We start from the raw sequence: 18,800 nt of genomic DNA, 5'->3' as shown, positions 1-18,800 counted from the left end.
AGAATCCGTACGTCATTTCTCCATCATTTCATGATTTTTTGCATTTGGGTTTCTATGCAAGCTCATGAATCTTCCAACGAGCAAAAACAAGTCCTCGAATATATTACAACAAAAACGTACATACCGTGAAAATCCCAATAAAATCACAAGAAATTCAAAATATCACCTTTTTTAAATATGTAACAAATTTATTTATCGTGTTTTTTTTTACATTTTACATGCTTTTTATATATTGATCAAGATTGGGTCAAATCTGGGCTTAAGACGCAGATTGGTGGTATTCAAGCAATTAAACCAGTAAATGACGGCCCATGAGTCATCTAAGAAACTAGACAGGGCTGGTAAATGAGCCGAATGAACCAATGATCAGCTCAGTCTTGTGTCAAGCTGAGCCAAGCTCGAGCCCATGGTGAGCCAGAGTTAAACGAGATGAGCTCAAGCTGGCTTGTTAACCCCAAAAAATACATTTTTTTAAATTTAAAATTGATAGAAATTAGACTCTAAACCTACTGAGTCAAATTGGTAGGGCTCTGCCTAACCCCAGCTTGACTATAAAAAAAAAAGCTCAAACTGGTTCATTTACAAAATAAATAAATTGTTTCAAAGCTGTAAGCAATAGGTTCACAAGTTCAAATGAGCTCTTATGAGCCAAACATGAACGCCGCTCATCTTTGTTTCCCAGCCCTATAGTTGGAGAACCAAGAAATGCTACAACTGAACATTTTGACCCAGTAGATTCCCAAAACGCCAAGGGAATTTACACCATGCACCACCACAGTAATTATTAAAACAGTTGGATTTAACATTAATGACAACAAAATGACCCCACATAACAAACCAAAAGGTTCTTCTCAAAAAAATACCAAAAGGTGACACAATTATTAGACTTCACTTCTATCAACAATGACCTACCAGGAGATGAATATACAGCAGCATCTCACGGCAACTTAAGACAATGACACAGAGAAACTTCACTGTAAAAATAAGGTTTATATTTTGTATATATGACTGTAGTTCTGGTATTCCTTTAAGATGACCAACTTGAAATTGACAGAGGCCACCGCCTTCAACTCGACACTGGATCTAGAGCACCATGGGTCAGGATTACAGACACTAACAGCAAGCTAACATGTTTGATTCTGTGCATTGATTCAGCCCCAACAATCAAAGTGAATGTGACAGACAGCAGCGAAACTGGACTCTTAATCTCCTGGTGACCTGACAACTATGGATGACCTGCAGTGAAAATTGAAAACAAGTGTAAATTTTCAGTTACTGAGTAGCTAACATGACATTGACTTTCTACATTTCTTGGCCTACGTGATATTGCATATTAAAAAAACTAGACCTTAACAAGTCTACTTTAAATTTGCCACCTCCCTGATATAATACCTGCATTTCATGAAATTCCTTGGGGACAAAAAGCTGTCATGATTTGCGGAACAGATAGCAGCAGCCAAAGAACATGGAATTGTGAATATATATATAGAGAGAGGGCTTTTGAAAAACAAAGTTAATAGAAGCGTAGTGACAAGAATCAGAATGGCAATTTGTAAGCTCAAGAGATATTTAGAATAGGCAAAAAATAATAAGTTTAAAATTCAAAATAAAAAAGAATAAAAACCAAAACTATGTAAAAAATCAAACAAGTTTTTTGAGACTTGGTTAATAAAACAGATATAACATGATAGAATCACTATATATACAATTAAATGATAAAAGAACCATATTTTTTAAAAATAAGATAAAAGCACCATATTTTGAAAATATCATGATTTTATCAGCATTTTTAACTTCTACCAAAATAATGTTTTTATCATGAAATTGTTATAAATCTTGCAACTATGAATATAAGATGAATGAAACACAAAGGACATCTGATCCAAGGCTAAAATATAGCAGACTGGAAGAAGCATACTTGAAGCTTGGAGGAACATGAATCCGGCCATCCAACATATGAAGTCCAATTTGTCAAAGAGAGCAGAACAAACTAACTTTTCCCTCCTTGTGCATTCACTACAATGCAAACCAAAATTATCTAGTTGAGGAGCTAACCCCAGCTCCAAGCAAGGGGTGTTCCAACATTGATTTGTTGCAGCCTATTGTGGTTCTCGGTTCACTGTGCAATCCTAGGATAATAGCAAGTTCTAGCACCAAGAAAAATCTTCTCACTAGACATCGCTTATCATAACTTTGAGAACTTCTCCAGGCAAAACTTATAAGCTAATAAGGAACATGTAAAATACATTCTCTGTTAACACAACATAATTACCAACATCTTCATCTCATCGATTTTGCTGATTTCACTTCAAATCTGACAAAAAGGTCCAAATTTTGGACATCATTGGCACAAAAGCCCTTTATCATCTTTTACCTCCAGTTAATCATTGAAAAATGCTATGATCCAATTGATATAATGGAATGGATTGCAAAAGCCATCAGTTTCACGCACAAGCCAATGAGGGACTTCAAAAGCAACACCACCGGCATTCTTGGGTTTATCCATATGCATCAGAAAGTAGGGCATGAAGTGATTTCTCTTTCTCAGCTTCTTTTATTTGTTTGTTTTTTCCCCCAACTAAACAGTTTCCATATACAATTTACAATAGGAACCATAACCAACCCATCTAACTCGAGTCAGTGTTCAAAATCCATTCCTGGTATTTCGCTAGTCAAAAAACAATTGCCTGGACCAGTATGGTCTAGAATCTAGATCCTTTTTATGGTGACTGGAAATTGAGAACATGCCAGATATCATGTGCCATCAATCTTATAATCAAAATTCAAACAATGATTTAAAAAACAAAGACAAAAATTTCAATGCAAGCTGAGACAAATGAAAAGAACATATAGAAACATGAGGTTGAACCAAAGGGCTTTTACATGGAAAAAAGTACACTTGAAAAGTTTCTTAGAAGTCATCTTTTACCTGAAAACAATGAAATAGGTGAGAGACATTAACAAAAATATCTCCAGATATCATGTCACTTGCAAATGCTCAGTAAAACTATATAATGAAAAGGTAACAGACAAGCATGGCTTCACCCTACAGGTGTTCTATAAAGAACATAGGATAAAACAGAAAAACCAATAACCAATTGCTCTAACTAGATTGAATGTTGTCAAAGCTACTCTTGGACAAAATTTATGAACCTGAGTGTTAGACTCACAGGTTTTAAATGAGAGCAAATCACAAGGATACTACTAACATGGAAATTTATATCATGCGACACCAAGCAACAATCTTCTGAAAACTGAATACCTGCTATTTGATACAGTTTAATGCATGAACATCAAGAGTGCTGGATTCTCCTATACTTTTAAAGTTCATGATAATTGATCATTAAAGTTAAACCATGATTTCTTGAGTTTAAAGAATTCACTTTCACTAAGTCAAGAATACCTGGCTTTGTGGTATAAGGATGAAAATGTACATGAACATGTTATAGCCTAGAAATACGACATTGCAATTATTACAAGAACACAGATAGCTTTACTCACCTTTAGAATGCAAAGATGATAACTTGCAAGGCTAGATTTGAAGCCCGCCACTCAAGTAGCAGTACTGCTGTTCTTAGTCCTGCTGCAATCTAAGGAAATCTGCGATAATTATGTCCAATAATTATGTTCAGACTCTAGAGATCATCCTACAACTAGGTGTCCAGAGATTCTTACAACTAGGTGTCCAGAGCTTCTTAAGCCAAAAAAAAAAAACATCATCTTGTATAGCTACCTCAATATGTTGAGTTCATCCCCATAGCCCTTTCAACCTGCTGTCTGGTCTGAACCACTGGTACCTTGAGTAAATTGTTGAGAATGTGGGGGAATAAAAAAATGTGGTTGTGCTGCTACACCTGGAACTCAAAGATGTCAGGTTCCACTGATTTGACCTCTTCATGACTTGACAGAAATATCTAGAATAGAAAAAAAAAGATGCTATGGAACAAATAAAAACAACACAACTGATAAAATCACATACCTGCAGGAAACGGTGCTGGAATTGCTGGTACAGGTGGCGTAGTTACTCCATTGACATTTGGAGCACTCAATTGTATGATTTGATGGCTGGGAACTGTATACCCTTGAACTGCAGCATAACCATGTCCACCAGGGACTTGCTGAGCCAACTGTGTGAAGGGGTAAACAGGTGCATTAAATGTGCCAGGCGTCCCATATATCTGAACGTATGGATGCCCCCCATAAGGGCCATAAACATTCTGCAAATTGATCATGAAAAGATAGTTTTTTTTCATACAAACTAGTTGATAAAACTACTATGTTCACACTATTCTTCAAACAAGCCAAGTTGTAATATTTAAATAGGAGTTTTCAACCTGTCCATAAACATATTCAGGACCGGGTCCATATGTCGTGTACCTGCACAGAAACCCATTGCATGCTGAGAATATTATATACAAATAGTTACAGTGAGAGAATGACAACTCTAATCAAACTCGGTTTTAATGGAGGCAAACCCACCCATAGGAAGGATATGTGTATCCCTGTTGATACCCATAAGAAACTGGTTGGTGATATGTTGGACTGTGACCAAATGCAGCCCGAGCACCTTGGACAGTTCCAGGATAAGGACCGCCTGACCGCAAACGTCCTATGAGAGGGCAAACATGGGCATCCTTATGTTATATAGATATCCTGGAATTAGATTTAGTAATAATATAATAATATCAATGCCAACATTAACATTACATGGATAATAGTAACTAGAACAACAAAGACATCCATAACAACAGAATAATATTAAAGGTACAATGGAGATAACACAAACTGACACTAACACAAAGCCATGTTTAAATATTTGCTACTGGAATTTAGAATTCTCAACACTGGAATCTAGAAATTTCACCTGTATCCACTTATACTGCCTTGATGCAAGGTTTGGTGTGTGTATATGTTCGCATGCATGTGTGTGTGTGGTGTTGACCCCACACAGTTGGGATAAGGCTTATGATGATGATGGTAATGATATGTGCATGTCCATGTGTCGTGTGTGTGTGCGTGCATGCGATCACCAATATCAGTCTCAGAATATCTAGGCAAGGCAATTTGTCATGATATTATAAGGTTTTCTATAAATCTTGAGAAAGTATAAGGAAAATTTCCCAGAAAAGGGAAATTTAGTCAAAAATCAAGTAAATTAGCTTTTATTAGTTTTTTTCAGGAAACAACAATGAGAAGAAGAAAGGTATCAATATCATAAAAGAAATCTGTGAATGAACTAAATAAATCATTCAAATTAGAATTAAAAAAAACATCACAATGACTTCCTGACTTATTCCCAAGACTTTTCCTATATTTTTTATATTATTGCAATATCTTTGACGTGTCAATATATTTAGGTGTTATTTCTAATACTTGAGAAGGGGAAAAAAGGGATTGATGAATTTGTCATCCTCCAATGAAAGGAATGGATTTAACATCGTTCTCACACAGAAACAGAAATACACAACACACGTCATCAGCTTTTGAATTTTCACTATGTCAAGCTTCTTTTGGAAACATCCAGTCAACAGGAGTATGTCTCCCAATGGCATCCAGAACATCTAAGTGAAAATCTCACAATGTCAATACTGTAGATATGAGTAACAAACATCATGATGTCAGAGTGAGCATGTTACAAACGTTTTAAATCAAAACTCTGCAAGCTTTCAGCAAAACCACAGCAACATATCTCCATTGAAGCAGTACCACCACAAGCAAGGGACAGAGAAAAGGAACAGTGGAGATAAAATATTAAAAGAATGCCAAATTTTGAGTTAAAACATGTTATAACTCAAAGCTCTGCAATCTTTCAGCAAAACAGCAGTAACATATCTCCATTGAAGCAGTCCTGCAAGAAAGGGACAGAGAAAAAGAATAGTGGGAAGATCAAAAGAATGTGCTTTTTCATTTTATAGCATTACAACAACAACAACAACAACAACAACAACAACAACAACAACTACGCCTTCATCCCAAAACAATTGGGGTCAGCGATATGAACCAAAAAAGAAATTCATTTTGGGTCTTCCACATGAATCCTTTTCCTCCAATCATTTCTATCCAATGCCATGTCCTCGGTGAGGTTCAAAGCATTCATATCCTTTCCTATCATCTCCATCCAAGTCTTCCTAGGCCTACCCCGACCTCTTTTAACTAATATATTTTCCCATTTCTCCAACCTTCTAACTGGAGCATCATTAGGCCTTCGCCGAATATGTCCAAACCACCGTAAACGATTCTCTCGCATCTTATTTTCAATGGGTGCAACACCTACCTTCTTACGTATCTCCTCGTTCTGAATCTTATCTTTCATTTTATAGCATTAACAACATAAAATTGACTTCTACAAAGATAGAAGCAATTGAACTCTTTAAGCAAATCATAATCTAATGTTACATTGAACAAAGATTCTTGTTTTCTTGAGAAAACATGCATTCATCATTCAACAGCCCTCCCTGAATCTCCTTTTTCCAAATGAATAAACTAGAGAACTATGTCACATAGGTGCGGGTGCGGGTGCGGGTAAGGTGATGCGGCACTTTAAAAAAAAATTGTGTGCAAGGTGCGGGAGGGTATATATCTTAGTTGTAAAAGGTGGAGCCTAGGCGAGATAGGTGCAGCCCCACCGACTGGGCGACCAGGTCTGGGCGGTGGGGCCCTATTTTAGCACCTAAGTGCCGCCTAGCTCGCTTAGGCGGTGCCTAGGCTTGGACCGCCTAGGCTTAAGCCTAGGTCGGTCCATTTTTTTTTTACGTTGACTTGATATAAAAGGGGGAAACCTCCCCCCCCGTCTCTCTCTCTCTCTCTCTCTCTCTCTCTCTCTCTCTCTCTCTCTCTCTCTCTCTCTCTCAGATGTGCAATTGCACACACATATATATGTTTTATGTGTGTGTACTTAATTCATATATAATCTATAAGCGTACAAGTTATCTATTTGACTATTTTTATGTAATATAATTGCTTTACAATGTTTGACAACATGTTAATATTTGTCTATTGCTTATTTTTGATTGATTTTATGTTGTATACATGTTTGTTATTAATTTTAGTAGTTTGCTTACCTATTTTGTATGTTTTTTTAAAAAAAAAAATATTTGGGGTACCGCCTAGGCTCCACCTAGCGCCTTTGACAACTAAGGTATATATATATATATATATATATATATATATATATATATATATATATATATATATATATATATATATATATATATATATATATATATATATATATATATATATATATATATATATATATTGGACAGACCTGACTCTGTATACCCAGACTGATTCAAACCTAGGTTTACTTTGACTTGGGTTTGAATCCGAATGAGTCAAAGCAAACCCAACAAACCCAGGTCCAATTCAGACCTAGGTCTGCTTTGACGCAAGACTGAATCTGACGTGGGTTAGAACAGGTCCAGGTTCAATTCAGATCTGGGTTGCTTTGACCCAAGTCTGAATCAGACTTGGGTCTAAACAGATACCTGGTTGCTTGTTTGTGCCAGATGTTGTAAAACTATAAAAAAAACAAGAAAAAGGAAAAAAGGGGAGAGAAAAAGGGAAAAAGAGGAGAGCGAGAAAGAGAAGAAATGGAGGAGAGAGAGAGAGGTACTTACTTGAAGGTGGGGCTCACTAAAAGGGATGTAGGAGGAGAGAGGTATGTAATTGAAGGTGCAATGGAGTTATGGAGAAGGGGCTGACCCCCTGCCCCTCTTTTCTTCATCTTCTTTTTCTAACTTGAAAGTCTGAAATTGGACTCGGTCAACGCTGACCGAGTCTAGTTTCGGAGAGTTTTGAATTTGGGTGCAGTTGACCGTGCACCCAAAAAGTTTGACTGCACCCGGTGCGGCGAGTCCCGCATCACACCGCACTGGGTGCCGCACCTGCACCCGCGTCGCGTTAACGCAGGTGTGAAGGGTGCTTAGCTGAGTCTATGTGACATAGCTAGAGAACTATGTGAAGTCTAGAAAAGGACAAACCCTAGTTCTGGACTGGTTTCCAGTTTGCCTCTTCAAGGCATTGGGATGTCTGCAAATAATACATCTTATCAATACTTCATGAGTCTCATTCTCACCGGGCAATGCCATTGGAGTGCTACAGATCTCTCCTGGGTAGCAAATTTAATGGAAAACTGCAGCCAAAGTCCCCCATCTTCCCAGCAAGATACTTCATGACTGAATTCTAGAGGATAAGGTTGTTAATAATGAAGCTATTCATTCACTAAGAGAATGATAAAAGCACTATAAATTGTAATTTGACCTGGAGACTGTCAAACAGATATGTATACACATACAGGACACATCTGGTACTACACAGTTTTAAAACTAGGACACAAGGACACGTGCATTATTGTAATATGCATACATACATCCATATATACATATATATAGGTTAATGTGTATACAATCATGTATACATTCTTAATCTAAAGCAATAAAGCATGAATATCATCCTAAGCGCAAATTCTTGAACAACAATTTGAAATCACTAGCATTAAATAATAAATCTAATATGAAAATATATGTAATCACTAACAGATTTGAAAAGAGAAACACAACTATAAAATAAATAATCTATCATAAAAAGAAATTGACCTAGTTAGGGACATGGTGTTGATCATGTCAGAGATCCTATAGCTCTCAACACTTGTATATCAACCCTATGGTTACTGCCTGTCAGAGCTCAGATTCCTTGAACAAATAGACTGGTCAGAGCTCTGATCCAAGCAAATGATGGTTCAGTTGAAACATACAGAATACTTTGACTCTATTTGCCTCCATTTCTTGGTTATAGACTGAAGATACATCCCTAAAGCAATCTTAAAATAATTTAAAACTATTAACATTCTAACCCTCTCATTCTTTGTTCCAAGAGCGATTGATAAGAGGATCTTTAGGCATGGAGATGATAAACCGAGATTTTCACCTTAGATGACCCTCATCGAACATCAACCACTTTTACTTCTCATCTAACATGCAGTCAATTTTGTTACTGCATTTGAAACCGGACACCCCTCATATAAAAACATGAAATTCTTACCTGCTGTTATTTGATACCAAGAACAATCAAGCACACTGCCTAGAAATTAAAGGGGCCTACCTCAGTTACAACATGAGCTGATTCACATAGAAATTGTTCTAGATTTGCATCATAAAAGCATAAGCCTCACCACTTTTACACGTTACATACACCTCCAAGTGATGTACTTCATAGATACTTACTTCCAGCACACATCAGATCCATATCACACAGCCTGCAAATTCTTCAAGTCGAAATTGAGACTGTCAGTTGAAAACTGCAACATGACAACCAAATCCATCACATTATATCTGTAATCATAAGTAGTGACCTCTTTGACCCCATTCCAAAAAGTTTTTTCTTTTTCTTATGGCAGAGTAAGCCTCTTATTGACACATACATGAAGAAGTAAGATTAAAATGATATATCTAAAAAAAATTCATTTCCTGTCCCCCTAAAAATCAAAGTTCCAACAGAATTAGTAATAATGGAAGGTGCTTAAAACTTCTTCAGTATGCCAACCATGATTGCCAGTCGAGGAAGCGGGAGCGGGAAATGAGTCACTTTCAAAATTTTAGAAAGCGGGAAGCGTGGGACGACTTAGAAGCGAATCAAGAATCGTCTTGGAAGTGACCTAGGAAGCGAACCGGAAGAGACCTAGGAAGCGAAGGAGAAGCAAAAAAGAAAAAGAAAACTAAAAATACAAATAAAAAAAATGAAAAAAAGAGGGGAAGCGAGGGAGAAGCACGCTTCCCAAAAAAATTTGGCGCTTCCCAGAACATGGCGTTTCCGATAACTCTGATGCCAACCACTAATATCAATAGCAACAACAAACACATCATTTCAAATTAGCCCACTATAATGGACATCACCAATACAAGTCTTTTCCAAGGACCATTTTCTCGTTGGGAACAACTCTTTCTGATAGAAAGAAGTGCTTGTACCCTTTGGTGAAATATAGTCAAATAAACAGATCTCTATGCACCGTACATGTTTATGTGCTCACGTTTCTCTTCCATTTAGCCCCAACCATCAAGATTCCTTGGATAAGGTGAAACATGAAACCAACTATAACAAATCAAAATTTTGCGCCAATGCATATAAACCATAATGTGATATGTGCAATAAAGTGAACATTACATATGATCATGCAAATCGTCAAACCCCAAGAGGACAAAATTAATGTATACTTTAACCCATAAACGATCACCAAAAATTTCCTACAACAGTCAGGCATAGAAAACAAGAAGAATAGCATGAATCCCGCGAACACCAAGAGCTGCTTCCTCATCTAACACATAAAGTTCTGAATAACAAAACCAACATACAGAATGACATCTTCCCCTAGAAGGCATATCAACTCACCATAAGGTGGAGCCGGCCGAGGACGGCCAAGGGATGCCAAGTTACAATTGGCCCTCCTACCATCAATAACAGGGCTCGGATCAATGCACGCCTTTCTTGCCGATTCAGGATAGCGGAAAGTCACCTAAACCCTCCATAAAAAAAGGACCCACAAAGCCGAAACAAGAGAAGCCCAAATCAGGAATCGAGTTAAACCCATCAAAGAAGAGCTCCAGCAGTCCAACCTAAGATCAACAATTCAAAAAGGAGAACAAGAAGATCAAAGCTAGGATAGAAACGGAGCAACTCACGAAACCGTAGCCCTTCGATCGGCCAGTGTTCTTATCGGTGATCACGACGGCTTCGAGCATCTCTCCGTACTGCTCGAAGTGCCTGCGCAGCGCCCCGCTCTGCGTCTCCCACGCCAGGCCGCCGACGAACACCTTGGTGTAGGTGGTGTCCCCAAACGGGGAATTTACGAATTGGGGACCGGGGCTCGAGCCGGAGACCGAGCCCGCGAATTGCTGGTGACCAGCCATGGATGGGGATCCCTAACGAACGAATTCAATAAAGAGATGGAGATTTGGTTGGTGATCTCTTTAAGGCAAGAGCACCGGAGGGGTGGCCATCATTGATTGAAGAAACCCTAGAAAAAAATAGGGTTTGGTTGGAAATGGCTGGAATCTAACATGGGTAGCAAAAAGTGATCATGGGGAGGAGGTGTAGGAATCTTTGGGGGTGTATTTTGTTTATGTACAATAATTTATGAGAGGAGAAGGATTTGGGTCTTTGTCGTTGAGTTGAGAAGAAGCAAAAGGAAGAGAGATTTTGTGGGCACAAGGGAGAGATGTGATCTGCGTGCAAGGGGGGGCGGGGGCGGGGGCGGGGGCGGGGGGAAAGAGGCTGGCAAGAGAGAGAGAGGGTGGTGGTGTGAATGAAACCAAAGTGTAGAGAGAGAAGCAAGGGATGGTGGGGTCGGAGCGTAGGTGGCAGTCTGATTCTGCCCACCTAAAACCCTAAACCCTACAACGCGACAACGCGACAACGCGTTTGCCATTGAGTTTGACTCTCTCCATTTATAGATGCAGCAGACAGATACACGGTAATTTGATCAAAGTTTTGATCTCTCTCTCTCTCTCTCTCTCTCTCAATGTTAGAGAGAAATGGTAAATTTATGAACTTTGATCTCCTCTCTCTCTCTCACACACACGTACATATGGGTGTTGGAGAGAAATGGTACATTTATGAACTTTGATTCTCTCTCTCATACATATGGATGTTGGAGAGATGGTAAATTTATGAACTTTGACCCTCTCTCTCATATACATGTTGGGGAGCAATGGTAAATTTACGAATCTCTCTCTCTCTGATGTTAGAGATAAATGGCGAACTTATAATTTTGATCCTCTCTCTTTTGATGTTAGAGATAAATGGTAAATTTTGTTTCTCTCTCTATCTTGCTTGGCTCATGTGGCAGTCTTGAACAACTCTTATCGTCATTTCTGCCTTTTTTTTCTTGAGTTAATAAATTTTCCTTTACTCTAAAAAGCAGATTCTCTCTCTATCTCTCGCTTTGCCATTTTTTTGTGCATCATAGATTGTCACTACATAGAAATAAGACAATGACTTTCTCATAATTTTATTTAGGAGTAGAATTGAGCAAAGGATAAATCACATTCATATAATTAGCAAATTAAAAGTGAGCACGAGAAATGATGCACTAAGCACGAAGCTAAAACCGAATGTTTAAAAAATACCTTAATGTGTGAAGCGTGAAGCTTTTAAGAAGCATAAGAAAAAGTGTTCAATAAGTGGTAATGAATGTGAGTAGGAAATGGCATGGAAAAATTAAATAGAACATATATTCTAACTTTTCAAAGTTTTTTACCAAATTTATCTATTTATGTGCAAAATTTATAATGAAAATATAGTTTTATAATGAAAAATAAGTATTATCAATAATGAGAAATTTTAATTTCACATTAAAGAGATAAAATTTTCATATAGAAAGTGAGACTTTCATAAAGTTTCGGAAACATCAAAGAAGAAAGTAATTTATTGCTTTCTAAACAATCTCCCAAGGTTTTTCTTAAAGCTTTTAGTGATGATGGTGTAAATTCTCTCTCTCTCTCTCTCTCTCTCTAAACCACATATGGGCTATTTAAGGCAAAGGGAAGGAAGTTTTATATATATATCATGCACAAAGTCTCTCTCCTCTTTTAAAAGTGATCTTTGTTGGAGATGAATCATCCAAGAAGAAAACAATAGTTAGTAGACAGATAAAAGAAATTTGTATAAATTAATGTCAAGCAAATTTAAATCAAAACTACTTGCACGTTTATAGATGTAATCAGCATCCTCTCTCTCTCTCTCTCTCAAGTATAGCTGCCTCATATCTATTATAATGGGCGCTTCTATGGTGGTATTGTACTACACACTTGATTTACATACATCTAAGAACAAAAATACAAAATGTTTAGCACGTTCTATTTATTGTTTTTCATGTGTTAAAGTTTACTCAAATAATGATGGTTTATACCATTTTTAAACCACCCTAATTTTTTCATTGATTTTCACCATTAAAAAAATAAAATCTTATGGTGTATTAGATATGATAAAACCTTTTAATATACTAAATAAACCATACTAAACACATGCATGGTTAGATTACCATTTGGTGGCTAGATCTATACAAACAAGAGTATATACCACTGTATGGTATCATGGTTCAGAACCACCATATATTTTTTCTATTATAATATACCTTCAACAACTAATTGCCCTAGATTAAGAGTTGCCCTATGCTTTTAAGAATAAATTGCAAAAGCCAGTTTTTGTAATTCACTTATCACTTTTTTAATAACAGGGAAGGCCATCTTGCTCACTCACGATTTGAGACCATGTGCAATGTGATTGCACACTTTAATTGTTCTACTGCACTTAATCACCCACTGTCCCACGGTGGTTATAAGGTGCAGCAGCACACTAAAAGTGTGCAATCACATTGCACCAGATCCTCCCTCCACTCATGAGCTCATTGGCTTAAAAACCTCAGGCCCCCTTTGCCTACTAGGGAATACACCTAGCTTCAGCCTCCGGACAAGAGATACGCACCTATGTGTATCAAATTTGTGACATCTCTTCAGCTTAGTGACAACTAATCGTCCCTGTTTGCTGGACAACAGACTGGGTAGTCCGTAGCCCAGCCCAAATGGGTCGAGTCTGGGCCTAGTTTTTGAAAGAAGGCCTGACCCGAACCAGGCTTAATCCCGACCTGATAATATATTGGGTCGGTCCAGGCTAGCCCGCGGGCTAACAGGCTGGCCTGTAGGCTTCTTATATATGTGTGTGTGGTTAAATATGTGTTTTAAAAATTGAATTGATCTTGAGTTCTATTTTTTTTGTATTTTTCAATTTCTTACCAAAAAAACCTATACATTGAAGGAAAGGAATGCCGAATATGTGAATACTAGATAACTTGTAACCCGGTCTGGCTCGACCCGAATTAGGGCCATGGGTCAAATGGGCAGGCTGTGGGCTTTGTATTAGACCTTGTGCCCGACCTGGTTGGTCTTGGGCTTGACCAGGCCCAACCCATCAAAAACCTGGTCAAGGCCGTCCACTAACCGGGCTGGGCCAGCCTGGCCAGCTGTCTAGCCCTACACTTAACTATTAAACTTTTTATTATCATATTTAACTACCCCTCTTCAAAGTATAAAATTATTTTCTTATCCTTCTTGAAAAAATAGCCCATTTATTTTTCAAATTTAATAGATATTAGAGGCATTTTTGCTCTTTTAGTTGACCAAAACATCATCAATTGACAGGGTAGCCATGCCTTGGCATAAAAAGCCAAAAAATTTTATTTTATTATAGGTCAAATGAACTCAATAAAAGTTAAGTTTAGAAAGTTATATGTAAATAGGTATAATATACAAAAAATGATCATACTGTACGAAAAAAATGACATATTTCCCGAAATGCTCTGCAATTTTCAACTCCCTCCACCCCCACCACCCATGTCCAAATTCGCAAATGTTTAACTTCTTTATAACCATTTTACCCTTCACATGAGTGAACCTTCTGAAGTTCACATGATATATTTGTATGGTCTTTAGGTATCGCAAACTCTCACTAAAAGGTAGACTCATAATTTTTTTGTGGACCTCAAGATATTCGCTTGACCAAACTTGCAAAATTTTTGTAACTGAAACTTTTCAAAACTCCATAAATAGTTCACTAAATCTGCATATATAGTACGAAGTTCATATAGCTAAATATGCGAATTTAGTGTAACTAAAACCTGTGAAAACTTCATAAATTAACTTTGCATATATAGTACGAAGTTCGCATAACTAAATATGTGAACTTTCTGTAACTAAAACCTATCAAAACTTTGTCAATATTCTACTAAATTCACATATATAGTACGAAGCTCACATAAATCCATGTCGATCTCATTTAAGTAATAGATCCTCAAGGAGATCTGCAAATATGGGTTGATCTGCACATATAATACATTGCAAATTTTTGTGAAGTTTGTACTCTGAAATGACTATCAAAAATAAAGTGCTAACTTTGCAAATAAGGTTATTGCAAATATGCTCTTTATATTCAGATTTTCTAGTAAATTTATGAATTTTCAAAAATATCTTAAATATCAAGGATGAATAAAATGTGAATTTTCTTCTTTTTTAGAGTTTTGTATGATCATTAACATCAAAGACCGGAAAGAGAAAGCTAAAGATGTGGTCATCTACAGTGGCAGTGGTGAGATGAAGATAGAGTGTAGAGAATAGAGTTGAAAGATCTTATAGAAAATTGGAGGATGTACCTCAACAATGAAGGAAGATGATAACTCTAAGGTTGAGGTTAATGTGGAGGGTCCTCAAGATGAGTTCTATCATGGCCACAAACATGAGTGTCTATTCTACTGCACAATAAGTGTAGCTACTCTAAACAAATGCCAAGAGTTGTAAGAGAAGGTTCCAAGAAGGAAAGGGATAGTAACTTAATTAAATCCTCTAAGGCGCATTTGAACATTGCGGCCTCAACAAATGTGAACCTTGATGCATCTTCTCCATATGGTAGCAACTGGAAACAGAAGTTGTGCTTCTAAGTTGTTGGGAAATATGGAGTGACCACGTGAGAGGAGAGAAGTAGTCGAACAAGAGCAAGCGTATGATGGAGTTGTTGATGAAGACATGGTTGGGGTCACTGGAGAAGTGTGTGGTGCTCCTGAGCTTGAGCAAACATTGGTTGGTGCCTCTGCTCAACAAGAAGATACTTCAATTCACACAAGCGCACAAAAAGTTAGAAGAATTGAAAAAAAAAACTCTAGTTCAAGGAAGCATGTTTGTGGAGAGGAGCTAAAACCATTAATTTATCAGTTATACTAGACCGGTGTTCACAATTGATACCCAAATCTGAGTGAGAATCAAATGATTTAATTGCATGTTATGCACTTCAGACAATTTTCAAAAGTTAAGTTGTAGAGGATCGACCATACTCTTCTAGATGTCATTGCATATCTTTGGAATATAGCCACCAACACCTTCCAAATCTCTAGATTTGAACTCATTATGACTCTATAAAATGTTGCATGCATAACATGATTAAAGTGTCATAGACAGTCTACCAATGCATCAAGGTTTGGTAATTTTCAATACATGTATTGAATTACGTTGAAAACGATCGACGATGCATTTGAGGGTGATAAGATAAATCTAGCATGGTTAGGAAGAGATATGACATTAAGAGAGGTATAGAAAAAGGTTCAACTACAATAAAGAAACCAACAATCGAAGGTAGTATAAACAAAGAAATGGAGTTGAGGGCATTCATACTCTATTTTTAGGGAAATTGTATGTTCATCGACAACAGTTGCAAGACGATTAATGCATCATACATCATATTTATGGTTAATTTAGACACAAACTATTACTATGCTTGGGAGGTAGGCTTGCACACGTGTATGCAAACCTCTCCCAATTGAAGACTCAAGGCAAAAAAAAAAATTGGCTGGGTTGCTAGTGGTGTTGCAGGTATGATAGGTGACTATGATTGGGTTTTTGTTTTGTTTATGTAGTCATTAAACTTTATTGATCTTCTATGAGTAGGTGGTAACCTATATAGGTAACATGTTGAATTAACATGTTTGAATATGAGAGCACCTTCTCATCATGAGACCATGCAAACATGATGAAATGCATAAGTTTTCACGCATGACAATGTGGGTAATGTCACTTGAAGAGGAGGAGGTGGATGAGGCTAAGGAGGAACATACATCATGTTGCAAGAAGGGTAAACGGTAAACATTTTATAAATATAGTATGACACAAGCAAGAGATGTAGGACATTGTTTTTGTCTCTTGCGTGATTTTACTGAGGGTCAAGCGAGTATATATAGTGCAAGGACATATTTAGTGTCTGTTTACGACCATATATTACATGTTCTAAGTGTTGAAACTACATTTTGTAGGTCATGTGAAGGCCCTACAAAGGTGATGAAGATAAGAATCAGGATCTGATTGGTCCTGCAAGAGAGCTCGCTGAGAGTGATGTATGGATGCACAACATGAACGAGGTTGAGCAGTAAATTGTGAGACGTGTGGTCCAATAATTGGGAAGGATCATGCATGTAGCTACAATGTAAAATACCAATCAAAGGATTTTTATATTGCTTTTAAGAAGGAACTGAAGAATTGGAGCCATGGTGGAGATGAGATAGAATATAATGAACATATTTGGTTCATGTCAGGATACAGAAAAGCTATTAAGTACCAGTTTGTTACCTGTTCCAAAGAGGCAATGAAGAGTGAAATGATAATGCATCCTATTCACTTTGTAAAGCCATTGAAAACGCAATTTTGTTTATATGAAATTTAGATTGAACATGTTACATTACAGAAGATGTGTAACGCCCCAACAATTTGGACAGAAAATTTTGGATAAATTTTTTTTTTTGAATTAGCGGAAGTGACAAGTCCAAGTGTCGAACGAATTACAGGGTAAAACAAAGAAGTACTAAAAGCATACCATTCATTAATTAAAGCATTAATGTCATTAAATACATCTCATAACAGAAATGTAAATCTACTAATCAGAGTTCAAACATAAAATATTGAAATAAATGAGATCTCTTGGCTACATCCATAACAGCACCCCGATGCTCTGATTTAGTTGCTACCTGAAAAACATTTAAAGCACAAGGGTTAGACTCCCATGTTTGCGTAAGAAGCATTATATTTATATTTGGTGCTCAGTGTTCTGTGTACAAATATGCGCAAACATCTAAAGTTATAGCTAACAGATAATTTGCATTATTCTAAGAAAACAAACACGCTTTTTACTTCATGATACAGTACAAGAGATAACTGGACTAAAGTTATATTTATTCATACAAGTATAAGTTATAGTTTTACAAGTTCTACAAATGTCATATCAACAGTTCACAATTCTTCAGGAATAAGATTCCAGTCAACTTAAATTATTTAATGTTTATCTTACTCTGTGGGTACGCACAGGCATAAACCTTATAGCGGACCGAGACCATACGGGGGTCTATTAATTAATAACTCGTATGACTAGCCGTACAGATATCCAAAGGGGACGGTCTGTGACCGAGAGAGAACTCCTCAGAGGCTAGAACAAAATTAGGATGCACCCTTTGATAATTCTGCAGAAGACTTGGATCTACCACCTAGGATACATTGGTAGTTCTGGTGCCCTAACTTCGTGGACTGGGAACCCGGTGAAACGCCTAGCTCTCACGAAAACCAGAACGTCCACAAAGCTTATACCATCTACCCTCTCCAAGGTAGACCATGGGTCCAGTAATCATATACCATCTTTCAGGTATACCCAGAGCCCAGAGAATCCAATAATATATATTGTCTTTCAGGTATACCCAAAATCTCGAAGGTTTTTATGTCTATATTATCATTTAACCTCATCTTTATAATCATGTGCGAACTATCGCACCACTAGGGGTCCGGTAACATATATCGTCTCTCAAGTATACCCAGAACCCAACAAACCTCATGATTAGGCATACATTTTTATTTTCCAATTATATTCTTAGGCGAGCCATCGCACCACGACGATTTTCAAAAATCCAAACCCGTCTCGGGGTTCCAAGCCTTGTATGCATTAAAGAACCAGAGTGCCATAAGCACCATCAAAATAGCATTTCTCAGAATATGGCTTGACTCGAAGCCCACAGTTTCATCAAAATTCTGGAACGAGGGTGTATGCAGCCGCATCCCACATACCATGCCATCTACGTGGCACAAAACATATATATAAATATATATATATAGCTATATATATATATATAGCTAGGTAAATCCATAGTGAGGTCACATGGCCTTCGCTCAACACATCGGCTGTCATAAGCCTAATTAGTGCCAGAATGGGGTCCGACCCAGCAGCAA

The 18,800-nt window shown here is 37.3% G+C and overlaps 1 protein-coding gene across 1 annotated transcript; it reads right to left on the bottom strand.

The window, feature by feature from the left end:
* Window positions 1–781: 781 nt before the first annotated feature.
* On the bottom strand, window positions 782–11,228 carry LOC149829035 (putative RNA-binding protein ARP1). The gene is made up of 8 exons (XM_090017872.1): window positions 10,677–11,228; window positions 10,387–10,510; window positions 4,480–4,609; window positions 4,335–4,377; window positions 3,980–4,217; window positions 3,734–3,854; window positions 3,502–3,600; window positions 782–1,236 (listed from the first exon to the last, which is right to left on the bottom strand). The coding sequence occupies exons 1-6, from the start codon at window positions 10,902–10,904 to the stop codon at window positions 3,766–3,768; spliced, it is 852 nt and encodes a 283-aa protein (XP_089873998.1). The 5' UTR covers window positions 10,905–11,228; the 3' UTR covers window positions 782–1,236; window positions 3,502–3,600; window positions 3,734–3,765.
* Window positions 11,229–18,800: the final 7,572 nt, after the last annotated feature.

Source organism: Nuphar pumila, chromosome 9 (genome assembly GCF_984573655.1).
Source record: "Nuphar pumila chromosome 9, dmNupPumi1.hap1.1, whole genome shotgun sequence".
Lineage (NCBI taxonomy): Eukaryota > Viridiplantae > Streptophyta > Magnoliopsida > Nymphaeales > Nymphaeaceae > Nuphar > Nuphar pumila.
This window is presented reverse-complemented; position numbering and strand designations above follow the sequence as displayed.

Bases quoted from the DNA above. Each gene is read 5' to 3' on its own strand.
- LOC149829035 (XM_090017872.1), bottom strand. From the start codon at position 10,904: ATGGCTGGTCACCAGCAATTCGCGGGCTCGGTCTCCGGCTCGAGCCCC. The intron at 4,378-4,479 runs GTGGGTTTGCCT...GTTTCTGTGCAG, and splicing joins TACACATATCCTTCCTATGG to GTACACGACATATGGACCCG. The intron at 3,855-3,979 runs GTATGTGATTTT...TTTGAGTTCCAG, and splicing joins TCCAGCACCGTTTCCTGCAG to GTGTAGCAGCACAACCACAT.